The sequence below is a fragment of the Erpetoichthys calabaricus genome, chromosome 2 (assembly GCF_900747795.2).
Source record: "Erpetoichthys calabaricus chromosome 2, fErpCal1.3, whole genome shotgun sequence".
Lineage (NCBI taxonomy): Eukaryota > Metazoa > Chordata > Cladistia > Polypteriformes > Polypteridae > Erpetoichthys > Erpetoichthys calabaricus.
The window spans coordinates 342,078,373-342,091,413 of record NC_041395.2 but is presented as its reverse complement, the minus strand read 5'-3'; the positions used below and the strand labels follow the sequence as shown (position 1 = coordinate 342,091,413).

The window sequence follows — 13,041 nt, the reverse complement described above, 5'->3', positions numbered from 1 at the left end:
TCTTTTTTCTCTTGCTGTGTCTTGAAGTTGCCCATAAGCACTGGGACTTGAAAATCCTTCTCACAGTGCCCATGGCTGCTGAAGTGGGCTGCTACAGGAACATCGCTATTGCCAGACTTAATGTTTAACCTATGGAAAATCATTCTTTGGTGGAGTGTTTGTCCGGTTTCTGCCACATAGTGCAGTGTTGGGAAATGTCATACAAAGAATTAAGCAGACCACAATAGATGATCTGCAGGAAATTGTGATGTTCTGGTCAGCAGTGTGGTATAACTACACAATCTGTATTATATATATAACTAGCCATGTGCGCCCAACTACGTTGCGCATGTTAAAGTTGTCTGTGAAGGGCTCCCTGTTTAAACGCGGCTGCCAGTCGTGAACTGGGCCCTTTGTCGCACAGCATTATGATTTTTTATAAGGGAAACAAAATTACAAAACAAAACCCTTGGACATTGATTCGATAGGAACGGCCTACTTGGAACCACTGTCTGAATAGTAATTATGTGGTGGTGTAGGAGCATTTCTGCTTCTGTCCGTTCACAGTCTGTCTCGTTTTCATGATGCTGTCGTTTCCTCTCACGATCTCTTCTCATCCTTTCTCCAATCTCGCAGGTTGCTTTGTGGCAATCCAAAGAGTAAGGCAATATATACGGAGCAATGGTTATAAAAGGGGGACACATAGGTATCCAGGCTCTTTAAAGCATACATAGGGATCACTTCACTGACATGTGAGCAAGCCAGGGTACAACTGTGAGACACGCAGCACTTGCTGGCTACAACGTAACAATAGTAATTTCCGGACCGTGCTGTTACGTTGTCATTCATTTTACCCACTGTCTTTCTTTCATTCATATGTTACGTAGGCACGTACCTTTTATCTTCTGCAATCTCATTCTCTAACCAGACCTCAGGAGCTAACCAGCGTAACACTGTCCACCACCCCTTTCGTTATTCCGGCACATTTTTGATATCCGTGAGTAACAACAACGTACTAAACTGAAAGGTGGTCTACGCATGCGTGGAATTCGCGGACAAACAAAGATCAAGATCCAAATGAAGATTATATATAAAGATTAGTTCATTTAAAGCACAACAATTTGTTTAGTTTGAATGTCTGTGTTTTGAGGTGTGACTGGAGTACTACAGTCTTCAGTAGTGTAAGCCTGGAGGAGATTCTTAATGCAGTGCCTATGTTTTAGCTGTCTCTCTACTGCCATCTAGTGCTGCTTCTTCTAATTCATTCGCGGACAAACAAAGATCAAGATCCAAATGAAGATTATATGTAGAGATGTGAGCACACATTTAACATCTTTTCTGTAGGCAGGTTGATGTACCATTGGTTCACTTGGACAATTAGTTGCTGCAGGTTTGGTGGTTGTCTGTATGCCATGAGTGGAGGTTCTGGGAATGCATCTCTCAAAGTTTCATCATTATTTAGTATCGGCTGATGTTCTTTTATCATTTTTCAAAGTGCTTCAAGATAGATAGATACTTTATTAATCCCAGTGGGAAATTCACAAATGTGGGTTATAGGTGACAACAAGGGGCATGTGGTTCTCTTTGTCTTTGCTTTTATAATCCAGAAGGTTGTCTCTGGGTATGGCAGTAGCTTTTCTTATTTGAGTATCTGTTGTTTTGGGAGTATATCCATGTCTAATGAAATCTTGCCTATGCTACTGGAGTTGTTTGTTCCGGTCTGAGCAAATACGATTGTAATGTATTGCTTGGCAGAAAATAATGGAGCACCCTGTATGCTTGGGGTGGAAGCTATCACTTCTCAGGTAGGTCCGTCTGTCTGTTGGTTTGTAAAAAACAGAAGTTACAAGGGTGTTGTCTTTCAGTTGAACGGTGGTATCAAGGAAGCTGACTTCCGTTTTTGAGTAATCAAGCTTCAGCTTTATGTTGAGGTGGAAAGAATTATATTCATTACGAAAATGGAGGCGGTCCTTCTCACTGGCAGTCCAATTATGAAGAAGTCATCTGTGTAACAGAGATACAACATTGGTTTTAAGACACACATTGACATAAAATCCTCCTCAAAATGATGCCATAAAAAGGTTTGCATAGTGAGGTGCGAACTGACAGCCCACTGCAGTTCCCATTTGTTACAAGTAGAAGTCTTGTCCAGATGAGAATAAATTATGTGTCAGAGTGAATTTAATCATTTGTATAGCTGACTCTGGGGGTAAATCATGTTGTTTTAGATAGGTTTCACATGACTTCTCAGTGCTTTATTAACAAACAATGAAGTGCAGTGCTTCAGTGTTTCGGCCGTGAGTAGCCCAATTTCACCCAGCACCCTGTTGGCTAACAGTACTGGTGGTGGCCATTGTTAACCCTGTCTTTGACCGATCTGGTATGGAAATCTTTATTGTTGTCCGCATATTTTATCTGGCTAAATTTTACACCGGGTGCCCTTCCTGACACAACCCTTCCCATTTATCTGGGCTTGGGACCGGCACAAAGAAACACAATGGTTTGTGCATCCCACATGGCTGATGGCAGGGGAAAGCGTAGTTAAGCAGCATAGGATGGTGGTCTGTAGGATGATGCTGGAGATGTAGAAGAGGAGGAGAGTGAGGGCAGAGCCAAGGAGCAAATGGTGGAAGCTGAAAAAGGAAAACTGTAAGGTGGAGTTCAGGGAGGAGGTAAGACAAGAGTTACCAGATAGCTGGCAACTGCAGCTAAAGCAGCAAGGGTGACAGTTAGAAGTATGCTTTGGCGTGCCATTTGGACAGAGGAAAGAGGACCAAGAAACCTGGTGGTGGAGCAGTGAATTATAGGAGAGTATACAGAGGAAGAGATTGTCGAAGAAGAAGTGGTACAGTCCGAGAGATGCAGAACAAAAACGAGAGAACAAGGAGAAAAGCCATAAGGTGAAGAGAGAGGTGACGAAGGCTAAACATAAGGCCTATGATGAGTTGTATTAGAGGTTGGACACTAAGGAGGGAGCAAAGGACCTGTACAGATTAGCTAAACAGATGAGCAGCAGGTTAGGGTGATAAAGAATATTAATTTAAACGTACACACAAGTAGGAGAGTGTGTTGAACCGATGGAAAGGGTACTTTAAGAGGCTGATGAATGAGAAAGATGGAAGGTTGGATGATGTGTGGATAGTGAACCAGGAAGTGCAACAGATTAGCAAGGATGAAGTAAGGACAGCTATGAAGAAGATGTAAAATGGAAAGGCCGTTGGTCCAGATGAAATACCTGTGGAAGCATGGAAGTGTTTAGGAGAGATGGCAGGGGATATTTTAACCAGATTGTTTAAAGGAATACTGGAATGTAAGATGATGCCTGAGGAGTGGAGTAGAAGTGAACTGGTGCCGATATTTAAGAATAAGGGGAATGTGCAGAGCTGTAGTAACTACAGGGGAATGAAATTGATGAGCCACAACATGAAGTTATGAGAAAGAGTAGTGGAAGTTATTCGCCCCATACTGTAAGAGTGAATACGCTGTAACTAGGAGGGGGACACAGGTCTTCAATTCAAACGCTTGTTCGCATCTGAGCATGCTCCATTTTCATTCATAACAGGGTTTTCTGGAAGTATTTTATTCAACAATATTTTAGTAAAAATACACGTGATTGGGACGTTGTGAGCATGCAGCTGGACGACTTGACATGTGCATCATGTGAGGTTTTTGTCATGGACTTTCTGATATTGTTTGCTGTTGGTACAGCATTAGTCACCATAGATGCTTAATCTATCAAAAACAGTTGTCTGCATGAAAACCTGAGGTTAAAAATACACATGGTAAATACCATATAAAACAAATATATGGGTGTATTCCTTAATATTAGATTAGATTAAATGTTATTAAACCCATGGGGAAATTCAGAAAACGTAGTATCAACAGAACACAAAACATGGACAAATGTGTTGATCACCTTATAGCTCATTGTGAAAAATGCTGTCTGCCCTCCTGAAAAGTGATGAAATGAAAAGCAGTTGTCCTGTGTAGACCTGCGTGCTTTTAAGATGTCCTCGAGTAAAGCAAAGCAAGTGGGACAAGAGATCAAAAATTGCTTATTGTACAAAGATCTTCCAAAATGGCCTGGACACATTTGTTAGTATCTCTAGAAAAGTTCCTAAATTATTGGATATAATTATTGAGTGATATTTCAAACTAGCTGTTTTTCATCATTCATATCACACACATCTCCAATTATACAGTCTGTCATTCAGCTGATTTAAATGGAGAAAAGTCGTCAGTCTGCTGTTTGGTGTCACTGTGCGTCCCACACTGAACATGGACCAGAGAAGGAGAGAGTTGTCTGAGGAGATTAGAAAAAACAAATGATAGACAAGCATGTGAAAGGCAAAATCTAGAAGACCATTTCCAGCAGTTTGATGTTCCTGTGACAACAGTTGCAAAAGTTATTAAGGAGTTTAAGGTCCACTGGACTGTAGGCAACTTCCCTGGACGTGGCTACAAGAGGAAAAGTGAGCCCAGAATGGGCATAGGGATAGTGAGAATGGTAGACAAAAAGTCAAGGACAACTACCAAAGAGAGTTGAGCAGAAGGTCAGAGTACATCAGTGTCTGATCACACCATTCGTCGCTTTCTGAATGACTTTGTGCTCATCGGACTCCACCACTGAAATAAAAAATCAAAAAGCCAGACTGGAATTTGCTAAAGTGCACTTTGACAAGCCATAATGCTTCTGGGAGAAAGTCCCATGAACAGATGAAACAAAACTGGAGCTTTATGGTAAATCACATCAGCTCTGTGTCCACAACTGGAAATATGAAGCTTTCAAAGAAAAGGACACCATACCTACTGTGAAATATGCAGAAGGCTAAGTTCTGTTTTGAGGCAAATTTGTTGCATCTGGCACAGGGAACAATGAAATCTCAGACCTTTGAGACATTCTGGCACAAAATGAAATGCCCATTGTCCAAAAGCACTCTCTCATTCACAGATCATGGACCCTCTAATAGGGTAATGAGCCAAAACACCCAGCTAAAAGCACCCAAGAATGGCTAAGAACAAAACATTGGACTATTCTGAAGTGGCCTTCTATGATCACTGATTTGAATTCCATCAAACATCTCTGGAAAGAACTGAACCGTGCAATCTGGAGAAGACCCCCTTCAAACCTGAGCTAGCTGGAGCAGTTTGCTCATGTCCACTACCTGTGGACAAGTGCAGAAGTCTCATGGAAATCTCCAGGAATCCCTTGTTTGTAGAGATGGCCTCTAAAGTTTGTGTAATAAAATTTTAGGTTAAGGGTCCCATCATTTTTGTCCATACCATTTTCATTTGTGTTATTACTTAAAATATTCTGTTGAATCAAAACTCTAAAGCAAAGTCTTATTTTTGTTAAGTACAGAATAAACAGTGATGGGTGCCAGTTACTTTGGTCAGTTATTTCAGAGACAATAGTAGATTGCTCTTTTTGTGAAGGGGGGGCCAACAAATTTGAATTCTCTGCAGTTCAAGGCCTCATAGAATAATTTCCAAGGCTGGTAAAATCATTTATGAAATGTCAGGTATCTTAGCAAACAAGAAAATTGTCTGAGGTTACATGTTTATGTCCTCCATCTACTGTTGGCATGAGATACTGATGTCAGGTGAAAGAGCGTCTTTCAGAGTCATTAAACACACCTTCATCATATTTACTTGACAAATGTTCCGTCTGTCTTCCTCTGTTAATATATAAACGAGTGTCTTTGTTGGGAAAGGATAAAGTTCACATACCTCTGTCATGTGCCTTAGGTTTTTATTTCTCATCATATGACATAGCAGTTGCATGTAAGTGTTATTCCCACTTCTGCACAGTGAGAGCCATCCTGTGTGTTACCTGCCTGGGTATTTGTTAGCTAAAGTCATTGCAGCACTGTGTGCACACGCAGCAAATCTTTAACTGCGCCTCATGGCCGTTCTTCCCGGTTCATGAATGTGTTCCTGGAGTTTTATGCACTACCAGCTTGGCCTGGAATTTTTCTCCTCCTGTTTTTGCATATTGAACAGATCCCGACCCTAATGAGCTGTAAATCAGCGTTCGCTTGTGCAGCCTGTGGTGCCGTGGAGCCCGTCCAGACAGGAAGCATGCAAGTTAACCCAAGACACAGGGGTTGTGGTTACTGGCAGACTGCGTTTCCTCCAGAAGTAACGGTGAGGTGCCCAGTGGAGTCCCAGGCTTGCATTCTTCTCATGGTTTGTGCGAGTGTGAGTAAGCTAATCACACAATTATTTTGACATTTTTTTCACAAACACTTTTATCCAGAGTGGCTTGAAAGGACAAGCGTTTGATGACAAATACCAGGGCACGCATTTGAATACTAACTGTCCTGTTTTATGCATTTTCGGGTTTCATTCATTTTCATGCCCCCTTTACCATCCTATCGTGGTAGTAAGGGGCTTTAAGCAAGAATCAACCCTGATTTTTATAGCACGTGGCCCTGCTGAAAATATGAACTTGCTATTTTCTTGAGGTGGAAACCTTAATACCTTAAAATATTTGTAAAATTAGACATTTTTACACCTTGACAGTGGGCTGACCAAACAAGTACAAAACAACTCAATGGCTTTTAAAGTTTAAAAAAATTCTTTAAATGCTCAAAATGCATACTGCCATTCAAGGGAAAGGATAACAGGAAACCTAAGGCCAGGTTTATACTTCACATGACGTGATGCATTCTCCAGCAGTTACTACTGCTATGGAAGCATTTTACTGTTTATACTTGCGTGCGTACTTTACATAAATCTTGAAGAGTCCACCAGGTGGCAGTGTGAGATCTTTATGGTGAGAAAATGTTCAGCTTCACTGTGTTGTGAATTGCCTGAAACATCTGTTAACACTAGAATTACCAAAGTCTACGAAAAAACTTGTAAATCTGGCCCACCTTAAATCTCTTCGCACTTCTCTGTCAGCATCTTTTGTCTTGTCAATAAGCACAAGCAGCAAGCAACCTACTATCTCCCAGCTCATGTCTTCATATGTCATTACAGTCATATGAAAAAGTTTGGGAACCCCTCTCAGCCTGGATAATAATTAATTCTACTTTCAACAAAAAAGATAACAGTGGTATGTCTTTCATTTCCTAGGAACATCTGAGTACTGCGGTGTTTTCCGAACAAAGATTTTTAGTGACGCAGTATTTAGTTGTTTGAAATTAAATCAAATGTGAAAAACTGGCTGTGCAAAAATGTGGGTCCCCTTGTCATTGTGCTGATTTGAATGCCTGTCACTGCTCAATGCTAATTACTTGCAACACCAAATTGGTTGGATTAGCTCGTTAAGCCTTGAACTTCATAGACAGGTGTGTCCAATCATGAGAAAAGGTATTTAAGGTGGTCAATTGCAAGTTGTGCTTCCTTCCCATTGACTCTCCTCTGAAGAGTGACAGCATGGGATACTCAAAGCAACTCTCCAAAGATCTGAAAACAAAGATTGTTCAGTCTCCTGGTTTAGGGGAAGGCTACAAAAAGCCATCTCAGAGGTTTAAACTGTCAGTTTCAACTGTAAGGAATGGAATCAGGAAATGAAAGGCCACAGGCCTTGCTGTTAAACCCAACAGGTCTGGCAGGCCAAGAAAAATACAGGAGCGGCATATGAACAGGATTGTGAGAATGGTTACAGACAATCCACAGATCACCTCCTAAGACCTGGAAGAACATCTTGCTGTAGATGGTGTAGCTGTACATCGTTCTACAATTCAGCGCAATTTGCACAAAGTACATCTGTATGGCAGGGTGATGAGAAAGAAGCCCTTTCTGCACTCACACCACAAACAGAGTTGCTACTTTTTAAAGCTCAGCCAATGAGAAACAAAAATCCAAAGTATTAAGAGGGGCTCTCAAACTTTTTCATATGACAGTATCTGGGAGTGAAGTGCTAGAGTTTTAGAATGGAAATAATAGATCGTTATTTGGAACACATGCATTTCATGTGTGTTCTGTTTCTACAGTAATCTGTGTAAACACATTGTTAAAACAGAAGCGTTTTTCATATTTTAGTAATAAATGACAAAATGTAGACAAACTATATAATGTTTAAAGCCTGAAGTGCAAAGATCAAATAAACACTTTCACAAATGGTTCAAGGATGGTGCAACAGCTTCCATGGTGTAGTAGCAAGAATTGCAGACTTGTAATCAAGAGTCCCCTGGTCTGATCCTGACTGCCTTGTATGTTTACTGTTTTGAGTAGTGAGCTGCTCTTATTGTTAATATTATACAATACAAACATACATTTGATTTTCGTCAGTAACAGCTGCTGTAAATGTATAGTACTTGTAAAAGTTACCGTTTTTTTTCCACTTTTATTCTCTCAGTCATGATCACGATACATACTAACGCGCACCCCAAACCGGGATCTAATGTTGTTACTTTTTATCTGAAACTGGAAATAACTGTAGATGTGAGAGGTGTTTTGAGATAGTCGAACTGAAATTTCTCTGATCTGAATGCATTAAAGCTGACAAATTATTATTTCCATTCTGAAACGCCAACACTTCATTCCCAGATTATGAAGGCTTTAACAGGGAGAACTTTGTGGCTGTTCAGAGGCGGTGGGGGAATGGAATAGCAGGTTGCTTGGTGCATGTCTTGATCGGCACATTTACAAGACAAAAGACGCTGACGGAGAAGTGCGAAGGGATTTAAGGTGGGCCGGATTTACAAGTTTTTTCGTAGGCTTTGGTAATTCTAGTGTTAAATTCTTACATCCATCAATCTGGGGATATGCCCATTCCAGAAAGCATCGGGTGCGAGAAAGAAACAAAATCCCTGGACGGTGCATTAGCTCATTGCAAGGTGAACACAAGCACACACACAAACTGATGTCATTTCAGCGTCACCAAATTCCCAAACCTTCATGTCTTTGGAAGGAAACCGGAGCACATGGTAGAAACTCACCAGGAAAAAATGTAAACTGCAAAATGCTACCACTCTGCCACCATGCCACCACAACATGTGTAATTATTATCAGTATTAATTATTTAAAAGAAAATAACTTATCTGTAAAATATAATATACATGCTTTAATGCATTTCATCATGAAAATGTCAAGTATAAATCTATGGATTCTAAATGTGCAGAGAGCTGGAATATCATAAATGTAATGTGTTCTGTGTGTGGCGATTGCTGCTGTTAGTTCAGGAAGAATCCCCAGAAGCACGTTGCGATTAACAAGTGGGTCAGTTTAAGATGACATTTACGATGGTCTACTTTAATGATAAAGTAAACTACGAGGTTAAAGTAGACATTTTGAGATTAAAGCCAAAATTTCCACTTTATTCTCCACAACATTCCTGTACTCTGACTCATCTTCATTATTAATGCAGCCTATGATGGAGGAGTCTTCTGAAAATTTCTGCAGTTGGCAAGTGCTGGTGTTGTGCTGGAAGTCTGTGTTGTGTAGAGGGGTGAAGAGGAAGGGAAACAGGACAGTTCCCTGAGGTGCTCCAGTATTACCACCATTTCTGACACAGCCTCACTGCTGTCTGTTGTTTATATTGTTTATGATCCAGGAGATTGTGGGAGCATCAAGATTCAAAGCCTTGAGCTTTTTCTCCCATCGATGAGGCAGAATGGTGTTAAAAGCATGGGAAAAGTCAAAGAGCATAACTGACTATGGCTTTATCCAAGTGGGATTAGACTCTTTGGAGCATGTAGATGACTTGAAAGTTGGTGGACATCTGGAATACCTGGAGACAAACCCTCACAGAGCTGTGGGAGAATGGGCAAGCCCCAAACTGGTGGGCAAAACCGTAACACTGTCCTCCAGTCATCATATCTCCATTCTGTAAGCTGGCTCATCCCCATCCTTGATGAGACCCATTACTGTTGTAATGTCAGCGAACATAATGATGTTGTTAGAGCTCTATACAACTGTACTGTCACAATTGAGCTAAGCACGTAGCCCTGTGTGGTGGGTTGGGGGGTCTTTGTGTGTTCATCATTGCTCAGCTTGATGGTGCTGGAGATTGTGATTCCGATATGGATTATTTGGGGTCTCTCGGTCTGGAAGTTAAGGCTCCAGTTGCATAGGGGAGTATTTTAGCTTAGTAGTCTGAACAGCATTCGAGCATAAGCGTCTCATTTGTCCAGATGGAACAGGGCCATGTAATGGTGTTGGGTCATGGATTTTGTCAAAAGTCATACCTGTACAACATGTATGTTACTTAGATGCGCAATTAAGAATTTCATGTTTTTCTGAACACATGACGATACGACTGCTACAAAACGCAACCATTTCATGATTGTGCTTCATATAGTTGATTACACTATTGATGTTATGAAACAAATAACCTTTTTTACTGTAATAATAAACAAATGTTTCCCTCATCTTTGCAGGCCCGCTGGTTCTGGGAAGCATACTTCCGCTCCATGAAAAACATTGTCATGACAACACTGCAGATCATCAATGACCGCATATACCCGTATGCTGCCCGTTCCTATGAAGAGTGGAATGACCCTCCTTCTGTGGTAAGTAATGACAGCAAGCATTTAGATCAAGAGTACCCAAACTTTTTTAGGCCGCAAACCCCTTTACCAAAAACTTTTAAAACCATCGAGCCCCTAATCATTTACTTTACTTACTCAAATTAATAAATGTGTACAGTACTCGATAGTAAATATTTCACTAGATATCAAACTTTTTATTTTTTTTAATTTTAATCACTTGTAATTAATGATTGAAAAAGATAAAAGGACTATGGTATGTGGCATTATCTTGTGCAACATTTAATATCGAAACCTGCACTAACAAAAATTAAAGCAAAAAAATACAAGCAGAGTTTTTTTTACATTTTTGACATTTATGAAATAAATATGTAAATTCAAAATAAGTACAAATATTGAAATCACTTTATTAAACATAATAATGAAGTGAAAAAATCAACATATTCAGACAGAATTAAACAAAAATAGTAAAAGCTGTACTGTCTGCATTTCTTTTTTGGTTCAGTCATATTATTATCTAAAGAATTAAAAACTTTTATTAAGAAACAATTTCGACAGCCCCTGTGATAAAAAAAAAAATTCTTAATTAGGTCCCTATTGGAATCATAGATATTTTATAGTAACAAACAAATAGCAGTAGTAAGGGGGTCTGTTTTTGCTGTCGTCGACCCCCAAATTGTTTTATTGAAACTATCGACCCCTAGAAAGTTCAAATCAAACCCCAGGCGGTCGATATCGACCACTTTGGGAACTCTTGATTTAGAAGGACTTCATACTCTGATTAGATTGGTTGTAAATAATATGAACATCTTTACCTTTTTGTTGTTGAATTTTTGACGTGTTCACCATTCTCAACAACATTTTAAAAAAGTATCGGGTGTCCGTGAGATTCAGTCTAATTCTTAATGGACTGTGAGGCACATACGTCTGATATTGGAGAACTTTCAGGTTTGTCATCAGGACTGTAACTTTGACTCTTATAACTGACCATGGATCCCCTAAAGAGCTTTATTTTCTTTTTGAAATAAATTTAGTTTTCCTTTCCTCCATTGCCAGTTAGCCACGTCTCAATTATTCTACTAACAGAACTTTAGGTGCCATCAACAAATGTGCACACCTACTCTTCTTTTCGGCACAATTTCGATGTACCTCCTGGTTTTGTGATGTGTTGATTTGTTTGTTAATCATCAAGTTTCCTGTGTTTATTTATTTTTTTATGTATGTTAAAGTTCTAGGATTTTAAAATTTTAGCTGTAGGTATTCTGAGCCTGTGCTCCATGAAGAGTTCCATACGACAATGAATTAAATTGAAAGATGCGCAGAGTGTAAGTCCGAATGTCCTGAAGGGTGCTCAGTTTTGAACTGATGCCTAATGGATAACGAGCTGCCTCAGAGCATTAATGTGTCTGCATGTGAGGCGATACCCCGGCTTACTCCATCTTTTAGTCCCTGAATCAGCCTAGTTGCTCTTCTCTGGACTTTCTCCAGCATTGCTTTGTCTTTTTTGTAATATGGCGACCAAAGCTGAGCATAGTACTCCAGGTGATGCCTCACTAGTGCTATACAGTGTGTATGTTGTGTAATGTGTGGCATGCACAGAGTAGCATCTGAGCTTTGTCTCAACAAAGGAGAGCTATTAAGACAATTAGCTCTGCATGTCGTTACTTAGGAGAAATGGTTCAGACTTTGAACTTTCATGTGTTAGTTTAGAACTGGTAGTGCTGTAGAAAAGATCAAATTACTTTCAAGTACCAGCCTTGAAGAATGACACCTTTTATTGGCTAACTAAAAAGATTACAACATGCAAGCTTTCGAGGCAACTCAGGCCCCTTCTTCAGGCAAGATGGCCGGAGTTGCTTCGAAAGCTGGCATATTGTAATCTTTTTAGTTAGCCAATAAAAGGTGTCAATTTGCTTGGCTTTTCTCTATACTCGTAATGGCTAACACGGTACAACACCCTAGTACTACAAGCACCAGCCTTGCTAATGATCTCCAGTATTCTCCTGCTTAACCTGTACAGAAGTGAACAGTCCTGTGGTCCTATTCAGTAACTTAGGGTGGGCGTTGACTCCTTATGACTTGGAACTCAAATAAGCAAGTTCAGAACATGACTGAAGGAAATGGAGGCAAGCAGTCACCGCCTTTATAGTTGGGACATGTAGTCTTGCTGGTATCTGAGCGGAGTTCTCCTGTCCATCAGATTGCTTTCTGTGCCTTTGTTTTCTGGAGCAATTAAAGGATTACATATGCATTCCTGGAATATTGGGATCGACCCAGACTTCCTGTGTCTCTGTACTGATAAAAGTGTTTGAGAAAGTTGATGAAATGGTAGCAGCAGACTCTGTATGCTCCTTGTATCTTAACAGCGAGGGAGGGGATGTTGCGGCTAAGAATCCCTTACAGTCCCCTCCCCGTCGATGCTTAACGTTCTCCTTTTGTTGTTTTTTGACGTGTTGTGCCAGTGTTCTTGTGCCAGCGCTGCAAGTGATCTCTCTTCTTATGTGCCTGTTTGCCATTTGTCTGGTTTCCATGCAGTGAACCGGGTTAACTGATACGACTCAAGTAAAGGGAATATTTATGGCAGCCATCACTCTGTGGTTATCACAGCTTTAGAAATCCACAG

General features: G+C 40.3%; 1 protein-coding gene across 1 annotated transcript in view; it reads left to right on the top strand.

Moving 5' to 3' along the window:
• The window catches only part of ext2 (exostosin glycosyltransferase 2), a 319,184-nt gene that overhangs the window by 141,135 nt on the left and 165,008 nt on the right, over positions 1-13,041 (top strand). Inside the window, exon 9 of the mRNA XM_028796059.2 lies at positions 10,311-10,442. Coding sequence (XP_028651892.1) covers positions 10,311-10,442 — 132 coding nt within the window. The remainder of the gene's footprint in view (positions 1-10,310; positions 10,443-13,041) is intronic.